At 41.6% G+C, this 17465-nt stretch overlaps 2 protein-coding genes across 11 annotated transcripts in view; one reads left to right on the forward strand and one right to left on the reverse strand.

The window, feature by feature from the left end:
* Nucleotides 1–14704, forward strand: part of BMAL1 (basic helix-loop-helix ARNT like 1) — a 44632-nt gene extending 29928 nt beyond the window's left edge. The window contains exons 12-19 of the mRNA XM_083419630.1: nt 1611–1857; nt 4756–4862; nt 5154–5304; nt 6656–6744; nt 8457–8565; nt 9421–9514; nt 12840–12942; nt 14022–14704. Coding sequence (XP_083275756.1) covers nt 1611–1857; nt 4756–4862; nt 5154–5304; nt 6656–6744; nt 8457–8565; nt 9421–9514; nt 12840–12942; nt 14022–14182 — 1061 coding nt within the window. The 3' untranslated portion in view covers nt 14183–14704. The remainder of the gene's footprint in view (nt 1–1610; nt 1858–4755; nt 4863–5153; nt 5305–6655; nt 6745–8456; nt 8566–9420; nt 9515–12839; nt 12943–14021) is intronic.
* Nucleotides 14705–15605: 901 nt separating this feature from the next.
* BTBD10 (BTB domain containing 10) overlaps nt 15606–17465 on the reverse strand; it is a 29022-nt gene continuing 27162 nt past the window's right edge. For all 10 annotated transcript variants that reach the window (XM_083419910.1, XM_083419906.1, XM_083419901.1 and 7 more), the window contains 2 exons: nt 17327–17437; nt 15606–16761 (listed from right to left, as the gene is read on the reverse strand). In XM_083419910.1, coding sequence (XP_083276036.1) covers nt 16451–16761; nt 17327–17437 — 422 coding nt within the window. In that variant the 3' untranslated portion in view covers nt 15606–16450. The remainder of the gene's footprint in view (nt 16762–17326; nt 17438–17465) is intronic.

The raw sequence follows: 17465 nt of genomic DNA on the forward strand, positions 1-17465 counted from the left end.
CTTAACCATTTTACAAAGACAGAAAGGTTGTGCTTCACCTACTACAGATAGAAAGCCAGTATCACAACCATGCCCCGGAAATTCAAAGTAAACTGTCTAAATTGGATGTATTGAGGATTCTATGGCAAGCTTGTCCACCTGACTTACAAAGTAGCAAAGTTGACATACCCAGCAGGAGTCCTTCTCTTCCTTTTCCTGTATTGATCAGATTATGTTGCCCTTGCTTGGAAATAAAATTATTTGGCAATCTTAAGTGTAACGGCAATGGATATTTTTAAGGAGAAAGATTGAACCGGCCAAGTTCATCATAATGGACTCAGCTTCGAAAATCAATATCTTTAAAATAAAACTGCACTTTGGAAGCGCATAATCAGAATGATCCTATGTTCTAAACACTTGAAATGTTGGTAACTCTGGATACTGAGGGGATTGCATAATTTAATAATTAAATGAGTTCATCTTTCAAGAAGATCTAGACTGCAAACCAGTGAGGAGTTCATTCACATGAAACTTATTTTTTAAAAAAGCTTAGTTTTTTAAAATGACCATTTTCTCAACATATCAAAAAATTCTACTGAAGCAGTGTGCATTACACATACTGTCAGAATGGGGTGTGTAGTCTGATTTTCTTATTAACAAGGCAGCACATGTCCTCTTCTGAAGGTCCATGATAACAACTAGGTAGGTGTACAAGAGCTGGACTCTGCTAATGGGAACCTGATATTGCTACCTATGGTGGGCCATAAAACAGCAGTGGCTTCTTGGAACCCACTGCATGACCCTTCTGGAGCCCCCCATGAGGAGCTTTTCCTGCAGACTCTTCATGGATCTCTGGTGTATGGTCAGCTAAAACTACCAGCTGCTGACTAAGATGATGATCCAAAAATTGCCTGATACCACTTTGGCAGATGTCTTTGCTCAGCACTGCTGTAGCACCTTCTTGATCCTCTCCCTGCCCAACCCAGGAGTTCTTGGTTTCTTCAGGGCTCCCATACTTTATGGGAGCCCTGAAGAAACCAAGAACTCCTGGTCCTGGACCAAGCACAGTGGTGCCTCGCAAGACGAAAAGAATCCGTTCCGCGAGTCTCTTCGTCTTCCGGTTTTTTTCGTCTTGCGAAGCAACCCCATTAGCGGATTAGCGCTATTAGCACTATTAGCGGTTTAGCGGCTATTAGCGGCTATTAAAGGCTTAAGGGATTAGCGGCTTAGCTGCTAAAAGGCTATTAGCGGCTTAGATCAGCTGATAAGCGGCTTAGATCAGCTGTTAAGCGGCTTAGGGGCTTGGGAAAAGGGGGGGGAGGGGGGAAAAACCCCAGGAATCGCAAGACATTTTCGTCTTACGAAGCAAGCCCATAGCAAATTCGTTTTGCGAAGCACCTCCAAAACGGAAAACCCTTTCGTCTAGCGGGTTTTCCGTCTTGCGAGGCATTCGTCTTGCGGGGCACCACTGCATATGCATGGAAGTCTGCATACATACAGCCTGTTGCACATTGTACAGCTCTTCAGAAGTTGAATGCTTAAGATGCCAGATGTTTCATGTGCCTGAACCCCAAGCTGCCGTTTTCCCACCAATGCAGTACTGATGACATAAACCTTATTTTCTTTTGTAGCAGACCGGAAAAGCTTTTGCACTATCCATAGCACAGGATATTTAAAAAGCTGGCCACCAACAAAAATGGGACTAGACGAAGACAATGAGCCTGATAATGAAGGCTGTAATTTAAGCTGTCTCGTTGCAATTGGACGGTTACATCCTCATGTAGTTCCTCAACCAGTAAATGGAGAGATCAGGGTTAAACCGACAGAATATGTTTCTCGGCATGCAATTGATGGGAAATTTGTATTTGTAGACCAGAGGTAAGAACAACTTCTTTAATTTATGCTATCAGGACAATGGTCTGTTGACTTAAGTTTATTCTTTTACCTACTAATGTTTTTATTCAGAACAGCAATAATATTAGTTATGAAAATAAATAATTGCAAAGTACTTTTGGAGCAATTATGTATCCACAGTTTGTGACTCTAAATTACTTCTCACCCTAAAAGGCAGAATTCCTGTGGCATAAATGTAATCATTTGTTGCTCAAGAATATTGACACCTAGTTTGATGAATAATAATTAAACTTTTTGGTTAGAAAAATGGGATGCAATCCACAACCCCCCATGGTGCTCATATTATCTCCTTTCCTCCTAACATAGCACAGGAAACAAAGCACAATCTGACTGATTTGTTTCTGGACCAAATTCAGAATGCTGATTTTAACCCACAAAGTCTTCAATGGCCCAGACATTAATAAACTATGAACCTACTTTACCTATATCTAGGGCTTGAGGTAAACACTGGAGGCCTTCTCTGTGTGCCCCCTCCACCAATAGTCCAAAGGGCCTTTTCAGGGGTGACCCTCTATTTGTGGAATGCTCTCAGGAAGGTTCACCAGCCCCAGGCCTTGGCATCTTTTGGGTGTCAGGAAAGACATTTCTCCCGGTCAATTGTGTATTTATCCCTTGTTGCATTTGTTGTTATTGTTAACTTATTGCCTGCCTTTTATCCTAAGGCTCCAGAGCAGGTAGCAACCATTTAAAATGCAACATTAAAAACAGTTTTAAAGAAATTACAATTAAAAGGGTTAGTCTTTGGCAGGGATGCTTACGTTGTGGGGGAGAGCTTGTGTTGTGTTTATGGTTTGATTATTTTTAGCGTTGCTTTTTGATTTTAAGATTATTTGTATTATGGAATGTTATTTTTATAAGTCATTCTGAGACTCCTTGTGGGAAGAAACTGATAAATTAAATGATGAGACTGGCCAGAGTAGGTGCAAGAGATCTCAGCCTTACAAGATCATAATTACCCCCACTGGGTTGTAAAAATATACCCATGGCTTCCCCAAATTAAATCCTTTGAATTTACTTTAACTTTATAAAAGGTGAGGAATAGAAGGGGTTGCTGATAAAGAGAAAATACATGAAGCTTCCACTTTTGTTGCATTATCATTCATTCACACTTGATTTATTAAACCAAACTATGCCCCTGGTTAGTATTTAGAAGGGAGGCTAAGAAAGGGATATAAAAGAAAAAATGTGATTCTTTTATGCAAAGATGCACAACCTGCCTTTCACTCTTTGTTTGGTGCAAGTGAAGGTTGTTTTGAGGGTGAAGGAACTTTACACAGTCGTAACTGAATAATTAGCATGGCTGTGTGGCATATTTGCTGTGCACCCCTTTCCCCCTTCATTTTTGGCATGCCAAAGAGAACATGGCATGCCACAAAAATAAAATCTCGACTACAATTTCAGCGTTGGTTGAAAGCTTTCTGTAATGTTACAGCAAAATGCCACCTTTGTAGCCTTCTACTGAAGTGAGCAACGTCATTGTGGGCCGCAATCCATTTCTATATTGGAGCTACTGCTCTCACATGTTTTCAGTTTTGTGCAAGGAGGGATTATATCACTTTGGATTTCTAAATATATGAATACATTGGAGAATTGCTATACATTCGTTCATTTGGTAGTGTTTCCATTTTAACCCTTGCCAGTTAAATATTAAATGGTAAAAACTAATAACTGGAAAATGTTCTCCAATGTTAATAAGTTACCATGGGAAGTTATATCCCTTATTGTAGTATGGAAATAAACCTTTAGCTTTCTGGACTATAATCTATTCAGCCAGTTGGCAGCTGGAAGAGCTAATCTGGATTTAGTGGAAGACAGAAACTTATTTGGATCTTTAACCTTCGGGGTGCTCATCATGTTTATTTATTTCCTTGAGTACTTTCATAAGTGAGTTTCTCTTTTATGCCAATAGCTAAATTGAAAATACTTGGCAAAGCCTCCCCAGAGTTATCTGGAATACAGATGCTAAAACAGATGGTACCTTAAAAACTACTGATAGAATATCAGAAGAAATATATTTGCATGCAAGAGATTTCCATGCCAACCTACTGTCCTGGCAACAGGAAGGAAGATCCTATTACTAGCAGCTAAATCATAACATGCAGATTACAGAGCAGAGGTGGAAAAGAAAAGGTTTCATGAATAATCTCTCACATAATATACATTTTTGTCACTTCTTATTTTACATTTCTTTGTACCTTTGGTCTCACACTCAATGCACATTTGCTATCACCCCTTTTTTAACACTGTACCAAAAGTATGCACATACATGAACTTAATTTCTTGATTTGTTAATAGACTGAGTTTTGACTGTAACCACAAAATCCAACATCCAGTTACAGGCATTTGAAGCCCATTGAAATCAGTGGCATTGTGCTTGTGTACACCTGTCCATTTGTGGTCAACATATCTCTTTTGGGACACTGCTTGGAGATTTTTGAAATATTAAGTAGTTTATTGTTGTTAGCCGCCCTGAGCACAGCTTCGGCTGGGGAGGGCGGGATATAAATAAAATTTATTATTATTATTATTATTATTATTATTATTATTATTATTATTATTATTAAAATAAATCCATTTAAATAAATCCATTAAGTGCATGCTTTTGCTCCACCCCTCTGCCAGATTTTCTGAAACCATGTTCCAATAATTAGCATTGGTTGTGACAACAAAAGGGAGAGGAAAGAGCTTCAGTGTGAGGGCCCATGTTTTTCGCAGTCTTTCTCTCTGACAGTAAAAGTTTCTCCTTGAAGGCAAAGGAGCAGGCCATGCCAATCTGTTTCTGGTCTGTTGGCACTCCTTTTTTATATAGTAGTTTTCGCCTAAGTATTATTTTTTTAAGCTAAACAACCTTTTATATTTTAGGGCAACTGCAATTCTGGCATATTTACCACAGGAACTTCTAGGTACTTCGTGTTATGAATATTTTCATCAAGATGATATAGTGCATCTTGCAGAATGTCATCGACAAGGTAAAATAAGCAAAATAAAAAATAAAAATGCAAGGGGGTGGTGGTTAATCCCAAACTTTTAAAATTTCTGACTTTATTTCTGTTTTTTATTAAGAAAGAGTGGTTAGGGAGCACAACCTGGATAAATTGAATAATGGGAAAATTTTAAGTTGATGTTGTAATTATAATAGTGCATATGTAGGAAATTTGCCACAGTGGGAAGGAGCACATAATGGGAAGTGATGAACACACAAGACTATCTAGGGAGTGTGCATTTATATTAACTTTTGTCCCATTTCCCCCTTCTTTCAGTTTTACAGTCGAGAGAGAAAATTAATACTAATTGTTACAAATTTAAAGTCAAAGACGGATCTTTTATTACACTGAGGAGTTGTTGGTTCAGTTTCATGAACCCGTGGACCAAAGAAGTAGAATATATTGTCTCAACTAACACAGTGGTATCGTAAGTATTTTTCCTCAGCTGATAAGCTGGGCACTTAATCCTCCTTTCTATGTCTCAAAGGAGTTATAAGCAGACGTAGAAAATCAGCACATTGTTATCTGCTTGGTAACAAAGCATACACAGACATTCCCATTGACTTCACAGTTTTGTTAGGTTCAGTGGTATCAAGTGGCCTGCAAAACTGGACCCTACATGCTGCCTGGTTTGGGGCATCAACATATCGACAAGACAGTACACAGGTCCATACCACTTCATTCAGCCACTTGATCTGCTTTTCAATGTCAAGAAATATTTAATCAAATAATGACAGAACTGGAAACAGCCAAATAGTCCTGATGTTCAAATATAGCAGAATGCTCCAATTTAGACTACCGTATTTTTCACTGTCTAAGACGCACCTAGTTTTTGGAGGAGGAAAACAAGAAAAAAATATTCTGAATCTCAGAAGCCAGAACAGCAAGAGGGATCGCTGAGCAGTGAAAGCAGCAATCCCTCTTGCTGTTCTGGCTTCTGGGATAGCTGCGCAGCCTGCATTTGCTCCATAAGACGTACACACATTTCCCCATACTTTTTAGGAGGGAAAAAGTGAGTCTTATAGAGCAAAAAATACGGTAATTGTTTTCCTATCCGAAAGTTACCGGAAGGACAAGAAAATATTTATCCTTCTGCAAAATAAGGGTCCTCACCTTGTTGATTGCCTTGGGTCATGGAAGGCAACTATTTCTGTTGCTATGCTCCATTGAAATGTAGGTTCTGGCCTATAATTTAGGGGTATCATTTCAGAATTTCTTCAAGGGACAAAAAATGAATAGGAAAAACAGAAGCAAGAATGGGAAGCGGCAAAGCTTGGTAGCGAAGCATCTGTCTTACAGAAGGGCCCTGGTTTGATCCTTGGCATCTCCAAGTAGGGGTGGGAGAGACTTCGGCCTGAAACTCTGGAGAGATGCTGCCAGTCTGTGTAGACATGACCAAACTAGATGGTTTGATTCCACATAATGCAGCTTCCTATGTTCCCTAATGCTCCTAGCATGTAAACGGCCTTTTCGCCTTCCTTGATTCCGCTGTAATGTGTAGTGGATCTCACCCCTGCTGCTGCTGAGATCTGGAAATCCCAGTTCTACTTTACGTATTGCAAACAGAAAGACAGAAACGTGATATTTACATTTTTGTCTTTTGTGCAACATATGATCTGTTTCTTGATGATCAGTTTGTAATGCAAAGCTTGTAATTTCTTCTGTGTGTCTTTCGCTTTGTGGCTATGATCTGAAAAGAGAAAACACGGTGACTGGCTGTATTCAAGCCAAGGGTCTCATTTGTCTTTCTGTTTCTTTTGAAACCTCCCTCCCTGCAGGGCCAATGTACTTGATGGGGGAGACGCGACTTTCCCACAGCTTTCAGCTTCACCGCACAGCATGGACAGTGTGCTCCAGGCTGGAGAAGGTAACTAGAGCACCGAACAAAGCCATTCATAGCCGCCTTTTAGCCCCTTTAGCCAGTTTGGTGTTCCACCATCAAAGCTAAGTCAGCCAGTCAAGCCCATGTTCTAAGTGGCTCTTTTTGAAGCCAAGAAGCTCACTAAATTTCATGAGCCTCAAGTGCCAAATATCAGAGTCCAAATGAGCCCCTGAGCCAAAGAACACACGTGAAGTTAGTGTAACATAGGAGTGAAGTTTTACTTCATTACTGAGTGAAGATTTGAAGCTGGATCTTCCTAGTCTTACTCTAACAAACTCTAACTTGGCTCACTTTAGCTGTTAATAACATATCCCTTGTTGGTCAAAATATGTAGGTGTCCTGTCTGTCATTCCATATGCCTTCCTTTGGGAGTCATTTGAACAAGTAGCCCAAGGAAGGAAAGCACAGACAGTTTCACAGAAGTTGCTCCTCTTGGTTGTGGCAGCAGCTAGTTTGAACTTGGGGGGGGGTGCATCTCATAACATCAAAGCATAGCTAATTAGGATCTGCATCACGATTCTAAAATCTGTGAGCATTATTCTTTGTGTATGACATTGGGGTCTATCTTAATGCTCAAGCAAACACACATGGCACTTAATGTAATGTCAGAAGGGGGCCTCCAAGCTTCTACTGCAATGATTGGAATCATTGGGCTATATCCAACAAACTCTTCTCAACGGTGCAAGGATTTACACAACAGGATCTCACCTCTTTAATAATAATAATAATTTTATTTATTTATTTATTTATACATACAGTGGTGCCTCGCAAGACGAAAAGAATCCGTTCCGCGGGTCTTTTTGTCTTGCGGTTTTTTCGTCTTGCGAAGCAAGCCCATTAGCAGATTAGCGCTATTAGCGCTATTAGCAGTTTAAGGGCTATTAACGGATATTAAAGGCTTAAGGGATTAGCGGATTAGCTGCTAAAAGGCTATTAGCAGCTTAGCGCTTTAGAAAAAGGGGTTGGGGAGCGAAAAAAATCGCAAGAATCGCAAGACATTTTCGTCTTGCGAAGCAAGCCCATAGGGAAATTCGTCCTGCGAAGCACCTCTGAAAACGGAAAACCCTTTCGTCTTGCGGGTTTTCCGTCTTGCGAGGCATTCGTCTTGCGGGGCACCACTGTACATACATACATACATACATACATACATACCCTGCCTATCTGACTAGGTTTCCCCAGCCACTCTGGGCAGCTCCCAACAGAATATTAAAAACATGATAATACATCAAAGATAAAAACTTCCTGATACAGGGCTGCCTTCAGATGTCACCTAAAAGTCAAATAGTTGCTTATTTCCTTGACATCTGAAGGGAGGGCGTTCCGCAGGGCGGGCACCACTACCGAGAAGGCCCTCTGCCTGGTTCCCTGTAACTTCACTTCTTGCAGTGAGGGAACTGCCAGAAGGCCCTCAGAGCTAGACCTCAGTTGGGGGATCCCAGAACAGATTTAAAGGATGCACAAAGGAATTGGGGTGGGGGGTGGGCAGTCCTGTTGTGCAAGCAGAAATCCTTGCACTGCCAGGGCCCTAACTTGGTGCTACATTGGATACAACCCAATGACTACTGAAGTAAAGTATTTAACATTGGAAATGGAAGAGAGAGTGCTGGACAAGGGACATTTTCTGCTCTAGGCTAAAATTTTCATGTGTGTTAAAATTTTCATGTGTGTTTATGTTCTCTCCTCGCCCCTTTATAAAGGTGGTCCTAAAAGGTCCCTTCCAACAGTCCCTGGTATTCCAGGTGGAACAAGGGCAGGAGCCGGGAAAATTGGCAGAATGATTGCTGAAGAAATTATGGAGATTCACAGGTGAGGAAAGCCCCGGTGCTGTTCTTCCATCTCAAGCTCTATATCTCGAGAAAAAAAGGTGACCAGCTGCTTCCTTTCCATAAATAGCAAGTATCCCTGTTTAGTTGCTTTCAGGTTACAAGAAATCAATAGCTGCTGTAGTGTTACTATTGGTCGTTGCAGGAGCATGAGGCAAACCTGACAAGCCCAGAACAAATATGCATTCACTTTTATCACCAAGTGTGTTCTCTCTTGATGCATTTACAGTAGTCTGTGTAAGTGGTGTAGCTGTTTTTGTAGAAATGTGGAGAGGAAAATGTGTGGCAATATATTGGGTTATGTTGAGAGCAATGAGCCAAAATGGTCAAAACCTCTGCCTCAAAATTATGTTGATCACTGATAGGGGAGAGGGAGAAAAGAACCATAAGTGGTATAGTCAGGGCTTTTTTTCAGCTGGAATTTGCCGGAACTCAGTTCTGGCACCTCTCAGGAGGGCACCATTGCCATTCTAAGAGAATGAGGGAGGTTTTCATGGTGAGTTCCGGCACCTTTTTTTCTAGAAAAATATTGCTGGTTATAGTCAGTGGGAAACTCCTCATGTTATGTTTTCTACTTCCAATAATGTACACAGTTGAGAACACCAAGGCAATGTAAACCAGAACAGGTTAACACATCTGGCAGGTTAAAATTCAAAATGCTAAGTCCTCACCAGAGCATCATCTCTCTCACACCTGATAATGAGAGAGATAGGACCTCCTTGGGTACAATGTTCCAAGGTGGGTAGGGGACAGGTTGCCATGATTACGATAAGTTGGTCAAACATTAATTGCCTTGTTTAGCATAACCTTTCTAATCTGACTGCTTTTGTTTTGACAGGATAAGAGGCTCTTCGCCTTCAAGCTGTGGCTCTAGTCCATTAAACATGACCAGCACACCTCCCCCTGACACTTCTTCGCCAGGAGGCAAAAAGGTGAGATGGGGTCTTTAAAATTGCTAGGCTTCTCTCAGCAGTCTCACACATTTGTTCTGCGCATGCGCAGACATCCTGTGAGAACTTCCTGTTGCTAGATTAGTATTCTGTAGGGCTGAATTCTCAGCAGCTCAATTCAGAGGAAGAGTAAGGTCCATTCTGAATATTTTTGGAACAAGTACAGCCAACAAAGTTACTTTTCAAATTGCCGGAAAGTTATCTCTCTACCGCAAATGCGCAAGTTTTCAATTTTCAATTTGATTTGCCGTCTTGGCCCTTACCCCGATGCGCTGCTGCTTTCATGCACCAATTCAGCACTAGCACAGCTCCATATCATGGTCTAGAGAGATAGATCTGGATGCTATCAGCATATTGATGCCTCTGGGCTCCAAACCACCTGATGACCACATCCAATGGCAGTGGCACAAGATGGGGACAAGATGGAACCTTGTGGGAGTCCACAGCTCAACTCCTGATGGGGCCAAGCAGAAATTGGCCAGTCCCACACCCTAGAAACAACTCTGCAGGTAGCAGCAGAACCACTCTATCTCAGTAGCCTGCAGACCACAGATCCACTCCAATAGGATATCATGGTTGACAGTAGCAAAAGCTGCTAAGATACTGAGGAAAAGCAACAGGGTTATACTCTCCCTGTCTCTCTCCCAATGCAACTCTTGCCACCCTGTAGCAAGACCAAGGCTTCCACAGGAGTGTCAGATAGGCCAGCTGGAAACTCACCCAAAGCATTTAGCAATCACTGGAGTTGGTACTGCCACCATTAGTCCAAACCACCAGGAAGTGGCCTGTCCATGACACCTTCAGCCACAGAGTCACATCCAGTCTACTCAGTAGCATACATCAGATGCAGTGCATTAACCTGCAACTTGTGTTGAGCCCATGGTGTACTGAGACAGCCCCATGGCTGTTGCCCGATAGCATGCCTTTGGTGTCACTGCTGGTCCCTCAGAACAAACCCTTTGGGGTTTTCCAACATTATTGCTGCAACCAGATTGGACAGGAAGAGGGTAGGGTGGTGGGACAGGCAGTGCACCAATAGCATTCCTATTCTCTTTCCCTGGCCCAACACCAGGCACATTGACTGTTGAAAGACATAAATTTAGGAATGACAGTAATGGCCACTCTTGAGTTCTCCAACCAATGCTCGTGCGGCACTGAATACCCAGGTGTGCTCAGCTGAAACAGGTCAAGTCTGCTCACCCACCTTCCCAGGTTTCCGTAATATTTGCCACCTCAGTCCCCTGAGCCATGGTTATTGTCATGGATGATAATTTTCTTATTGTCGGCCAACCTGGCATTCGCCAGCTCCACAAGGGAAGTAAGTGGGCATGGCTGTCTAGGACTGACAGTTATTTGGTGGCCTACAAGGGACCACAGTCAGCAAGTGCCAATTGGCTCTTTTGCTCATCTCGCCACACCCTCCCGCATTGCAATATTTCCAGTGTGGTGTAGTGGTTAAGAGTGGTGGACTTGTAATCTGATGAACCGGGTTCGCTTCCCCGCCCCTCCACATGCAGCTGCTGGGTGACCTTGGGCTAGTCACGCTTCTCTGAAGTCTCTCAGCCCCACTCACCTCACAGAGTGTTTGTTGTGGGGGAGGAAGGGAAAGGAGATTGTGAGTCGCTTTGAGACTCCTTAGGGTAGTGATAAAGCAGGATATCAAATCCAAACCTCCTCCTCCTCCTCCTTCCTCTTCTTCTGCCCATGACCCTCCTGATTTGCACACCCCAACCCTTCCTCCCTGTGAAGCAGATTTTGATAATGCTGCACACAGATCCACCTAACACACAAAGCCTTTCAAACATTCTTACTGATGCGATGACTCCTTTTTGAATGTGCTTCTGCCATCTCCTGGTGAACATTTAGTACTGGCATGATCTTCCCGGCTGGGTTTTGTTTAGGTTTTAGGTTCCCTCCTCTCCTCCCTTGTCCTCATTTCAAAAGTGCAGAGTAGGTGCTGAAAGTTTCCTAAGCAACATTTCAATTGAACTTTGTTTGTATATGAAATGGTAGTAAAACATGCCAGTAATAGTTACAATTAGGCTCCCACAGCAAAAATTATGTGTGTGTCCAGGCCCCTAGGGCCCCCTGGAGGTGGCACCAGTGCCTGCATAAGTGTGCAAGAGAACAAAACTTATTTAGACAGGGACTGAGTCTTTTTTTAAATTTGCAACCCCCAATTAGGTATGTGACTGCAAACCAGGTGACAAACCACATTAGGAAGCTGTCTTTCTGCCAGATTAGACCAATGGCCCACCTAGCTCAGTATTCCCTACACCAGAGCTTTCCAAACTGTGTCGTGACACCTGAGTGTGTCGGCTGCAGTGTGTAGGTGTGTCGTGCTCACCGCACTCCTCCAGGAGCTAGAAAGGGGTTAGCTTAATCTCCAGTTTGCTAGTGGAACTGAATTACTGTGTCGCAAAATGATGCATATCTAAAAAGTGTGTCCCCAACATGACAAGTCTGGAAAGCTCTGCCCTACATTGACCGGCAGTGGCTATCTCCAAGTCCTGCCTGGAGATGCCAAGAATTGAACCTTGGGCCTTTGGAATGCAAGGCAGGGACTTACCAGGTCATTTTACTGCCAGAAATAAAAATTTAATTACCTGTAACACCATGTTTTTTAATTATAGTGCTAAAAAAATAATTTGTCTATTCAGAGATTTTGTATCGATCTATTATTGGTTCACTTGCAGCACATTTAAATCATTCCGATGACAGTATAGCTTGACTAGCAGAGCTATTAACATTAGCACTAAAATAAGCTTTCATCACATGTTGACTCACCTTTCATTTCCGCAGCCTGGCAGGTTTCAGTGGGAAGAAAAACCCCATGTGATGACTTGTTACATTGTGAATGGGTTGTTGCTAGGCCCAAAGGGAAATTCTTGCTGAGCCATAATGTAAATTTGAAGTTAATAATATCCTCCGAAAGTTGACGAATGGTTCCCTCTGCTTCAAATTCAGGTGTTAAAGCCACAAAGTTCCTAAGATTCACCATAGCATGATACCATAACGTGTAGAAATCAGGAGAAATTATGAAAAGGTGTACAATTCTTTCGGTTTTTTAAAAATTTGGCCCGTTTATTGTTAACTTTCTTAACTTTCATTAGTATTTTGTAAGTCACTCTGTCCTGAGCCAGGTGAAGGGCAGCTTACTGGTTGAATAAATAAGTAATGTCAGTACATAAGCTCTGTAAATGTTAACAGTTTGTAACAGGGTCATGTGTGCAAAACATGCTACGATCAGAGCGCTCGGATCATGCTAGAGACTAAAGTCTGTTATGTTTTATCTGTTTCTCTTTAGATTTTGAATGGTGGAACTCCAGACATTCCTCCTGCTAGTTTACTATCTAGCCAGATCCAAGACAATCCAGGCTATCCGTATTCTGACAATTCTTCCATTCTTGGTAAGTATATAACCATGTAAGACAAGCCAGTGGCGTAGCGTGGGTTGTCAGCACCCGGGGCAAGGCAAGTAATTTGCGCCCCCTAACCCGTGGATTTGCGCCCCCTAACCCGTGGATTTGCGCCCCCTAACCCCCAGATGTTGCGCCCGGTGCGGCTGGGCCCCCCTGCACCCCCCACGCTATGCCACTGAGACAAGCTAAGACAAATAAAAGAAGGAATGGAGAATTGAACTACTCACTCCCAGTCACTATGTAGTAAAAATCCTTAGGGTTAGGGTCCTATCCCTCTAACTTAAAAATATTTGTGAATTAAATCTTGAGGGCAAACCTCTCTTGATAGAATCCTGGGAAAACCTCAGGGTCACCAGCCTGGTGTCACTGATACAGGAAACTCTCTCTCCAGATGAGTCCCCCCCAACAAGTAGTATGTAACCCTCTGCTTCTTCTCTTATAAAGATATTCTACAACTTTTCTAGAGCACCGATTCATTTGCATGTTTATCTGCATCAGATTATTATTTTCTGTAAGAAAACTAGGAATATTTCATCTTTAAAACTTGATTAAATTTCTTAGAACAACGTATACAGAACAAAGGGAAAAGTAATGCCTCTTTGTAGTTTGGCATTGTTTTATCTCAGCTGTTTTTATTTATTAAATTTATATACCACCCTATACCTGGGGTCTCAGGGCGGTTCACAGAATAAAATCAAGATATAAAACCACAAAATACCTAATAAAAACAGCCACGCAATAACCCTCCCCAACAACAATAACAAAAAACACATTTTAAAAGGGTATAGGATGTAATGGATCAACCATAGGTCTGGTTAAAGAGGGAACGTTTTTGCCTGGCGCCTAAAGGTGTATAATGAAGGCACCAGGCGAACTTCCCTGGGGAGAGCATTCCACAGATGGGGAGCCACTGCAGAAAAGACTCGTTCTTGTGTTGCCCCCCTGTGGACCTCTTGAGGAGGGGGCACATGAAGGAGGGTCTCAGGAGATGATCTCAGGGTCTTAAGTATACTGTTTGCACAGAGTTCATCATACTATAGCTTTCACTTTTTTCACTTTATTTCCAGGGGAAAACTCGCATATAGGGATTGACATGATAGACAACGACCAGGGATCCAGCAGCCCCAGCAATGATGAAGCAGCAATGGCTGTAATCATGAGCCTTCTGGAAGCTGATGCAGGGCTAGGAGGCCCTGTCGATTTTAGTGACTTACCATGGCCCTTGTAAATGCTACCCAATAGCTTTGAAATATGGATATATCAAAGTGCATTATTGGTGGAGTTCTCCAATCTGTGAAGCTTGTTGAATTGCTTTGATGTTTTAATTTCATAAAAAGCCATATCAAGAGAACAGTCATCCTTCTCCCATGTGTAATTTCAGACCACCAAGTGGAGATCAACCTGCTACAGTGTTCCTCCTACGTCTTTGATTTGGTTAGCTGTGTATAGCTTGCGTTAACTGTATATTTTGGATTCTGTTTTTGTGTTGACATTTTTTTTAAAAAAAGGAAAAGATCACTGTGCGAACTAAGCACTGGCATCACTGGTAGCTTTTATATGCAAATGGTCATTTCAGCTGTATGGTGTGTTTTTACACTACAAAAATGGTCCCCCATGTGGATAATGGATATTTCTTATACTAATGTATCAAAACTGTTTCTTGTAAGATCCTTTACTATAAATATTGTTGAAGTGTAATGTATTAGACAGTTAAATATTTTTAAAATAAAATGTTTTCCCTTGTTCTAAATTACATTTACATGGATTGAAAAAGCACTTCTGGTTGAAGTGCATAATGACAACGGCGAAAGGAACAACAAATGTATTTCCGAAGCAAGGGGCCCCCTGAGCAAGTGATGGCCTTACCTGAACAAGTATGCTTATGGGAATCCTTTGAACTGCCTGGCATCAATGTGGGTCTGCAATTTTTAAAATCACACACAACCAGGACTTCCTACAACGTATTTCTTCAGTCAAACGCCTCCAAGTTTCAGCCTAGCTTCTGAAGCATGGGAAAAGATGTGGCGCATAGGAGATACTCGGGGGACAAAAGCAGGTGGTTAAGGTTTGACTGAAGAAATACAGGCTTATGAGATGAAGTTTTGCCTAAAAGCGACATGCAAAAACCTTCATACAGGGGAGGAATTACAGTGTTAGGTGCTGCTAACCACCAGGTCACTGCACTTGCCTTGTTGGCTTCTAGTTATTCTTGACTCTTGAGGATTTTCATCTCATGATCATAATCTAAATGTCCTCCTGCACTTTACTGCAACACCTTCCAATACAAAGATGCACATCCCATCCAGTCTACCCTCATTACAATGAATAACTTCCACATACCATTTGCTGTACTGGTCTTTTTTGATTTTACAGAGCTGCATATATAATCTTATACTTTTAGAAATATAGGAAGTTGCCTTACAACAGCGTCTTTGTGTCCTCATATACTATGACTGCAACTGGGACCTAGGATATAGGTCCCTTCCATACCATTAAATGCTTTCCCCTAAAAAAGACCCAGTCTTTTGTCAGATGTGGATTGTCAGGGCATTTTATTTTTAAAAAGAGAGGGGGAAAGGGCATTGATTTTGCCACTAAATTCTGTTACTAGTTTTACAAAAATACGTAATAAATTACTGTCACAGCTAATATTAAAATAATGGAAATTTTTATTTGAATGAAAAACTCGTTTACAATCAGTTAATAAATGAAGAGTGAACAATTTGCATTTTCCTATTCCATGACACTTATGAAAAAACTCAGTAAATAAATATTTCTGTGAACAGATTTAAGGTAAGGCAGAATTTTAAGATAAAGCCCGTATCGTATGTTCCTGACTCTTGAACATGGCTCACATCAAACATGAAAAAACCCTTCACTGAATAAATCTGAAAAAGAAGGCTGTTGGATCTCAACCTCACAATCCAAAAGCCCCAGTGGCAAGAATTAATTTTGTGCTCGTCCATAAGAGAACAAAGTAGGCTCATCACCTCCATTCAGAACAAACTATTTACATTTAGCTGAATAGAAAGTCTCTGAAAGAAGCACACTGTTAGACTCAACATTGTGCATCATGACTATAAAAATGGCTTTGAGAATTCTTTTTGTCCACCATTAATAAAGTGCCACTATCAATTTTAAGTCTGCATTTTGCCCACTCGTGTACCAAAATACTGAATAAACTGTAACTTCCAAATCCTGCTGTGACAGAGAGCCTTAGGATGAGGACAGTCCACCATACAAATAACCAATACCACAAAACCTACTGGTAAACATATGCAGGTAAGTAACTGAACCTCAGGATGTTGTTACACATGTACTCCCACAAACCATAATCGGATCCCACTTTGGTCTTTTGTAAGTCCATACTGCAATATCCTAAAACATTTTATGTTCATTACACAATGGAGAGAAGCTGGAATTGTAGTGCAGTATGAGCTCATTACAGCATCTTCATTTTTATAATAGCATGCTTTTGTTTAACCAAGAGTTCAGATCAGAGTGGCAAGTTCTGTCCCTCAGGATCCACATCACTGTTGCTGGGTTGAGGGGGGACAGGAAGAATATCCAACTCATCCACTTGGGGAGTGGGATGCATCACCACCAGCTGGTCCTGGGGAATGTCTGCTGCAGCTGCTGCCAGGTTGGTAATAGATTTACTTTTTACACACTGGAAATCAACGTGCCGACTTTTCCCTTCTTCCTTCTCCCATGACATCCTGATGAAAGGTCTTTGGACGTAATTATAGATGACTTCTGGCCGTCCTCCAGGCCGCTTCTTAACCTTTTCCTTGTATGTGGGGTAACCTGAAATATTAAAAGACAAACAAAATTTGCACACATTTCAACCAGAAGTACTTCATTTCCAGGGCAGCTAAAAGAATATAACACTTTAAGACACCAGGCAGGTGTTTTAGCTTTAGGCACTGCTCCATGTAAGGACCTCCTCCACCCTCCACTGAAGATATTATTGGCACTCTGCCTTCAAGCAATATATTTTTGTCATTTGTGTGTAGGGTCATATAATATATAACAAGCTAACAGACCACAATAGGTAAAACACTAACATTTCAAGCTATGCTTATTTTTCAAGGTAGGCTTTGCACTGGTACTTACGAAGGAAGATTTACTCATGTACACATGAATCATTAAATGGTCCATACATTCAGAATGATCAACTACATTCTTGTTCAAGGCTTCTCTCTTTTTCCCTCTCTCTCTCTCTCTCTCTCTCTCTCTCTGTCGCTCTCTCTCAATCTAGTTATCTGCCTTCCAACACTACCCTGTCTTATTCCATTTGTGTAAATGCAGAAGTGCACACACAGTGATCTGTTGTTGATGTAGCTTAGGAAATAATTCCAAGACCTCTTACCTTCTATACCTAATCGAATCTTCTTAAGGCCTCTTTCCTTCAGGACTGACTTGGCCACATCTCTGTTTTCAATGTACTTGAAGAATCGATACAACTTTGTACTATAAATAACTGGGGGGAGGGAACACAATGCACCGAT

The sequence above is a fragment of the Podarcis tiliguerta genome (assembly GCF_965153285.1).
Source record: "Podarcis tiliguerta genome assembly, chromosome: 1".
NCBI lineage: Eukaryota > Metazoa > Chordata > Lepidosauria > Squamata > Lacertidae > Podarcis > Podarcis tiliguerta.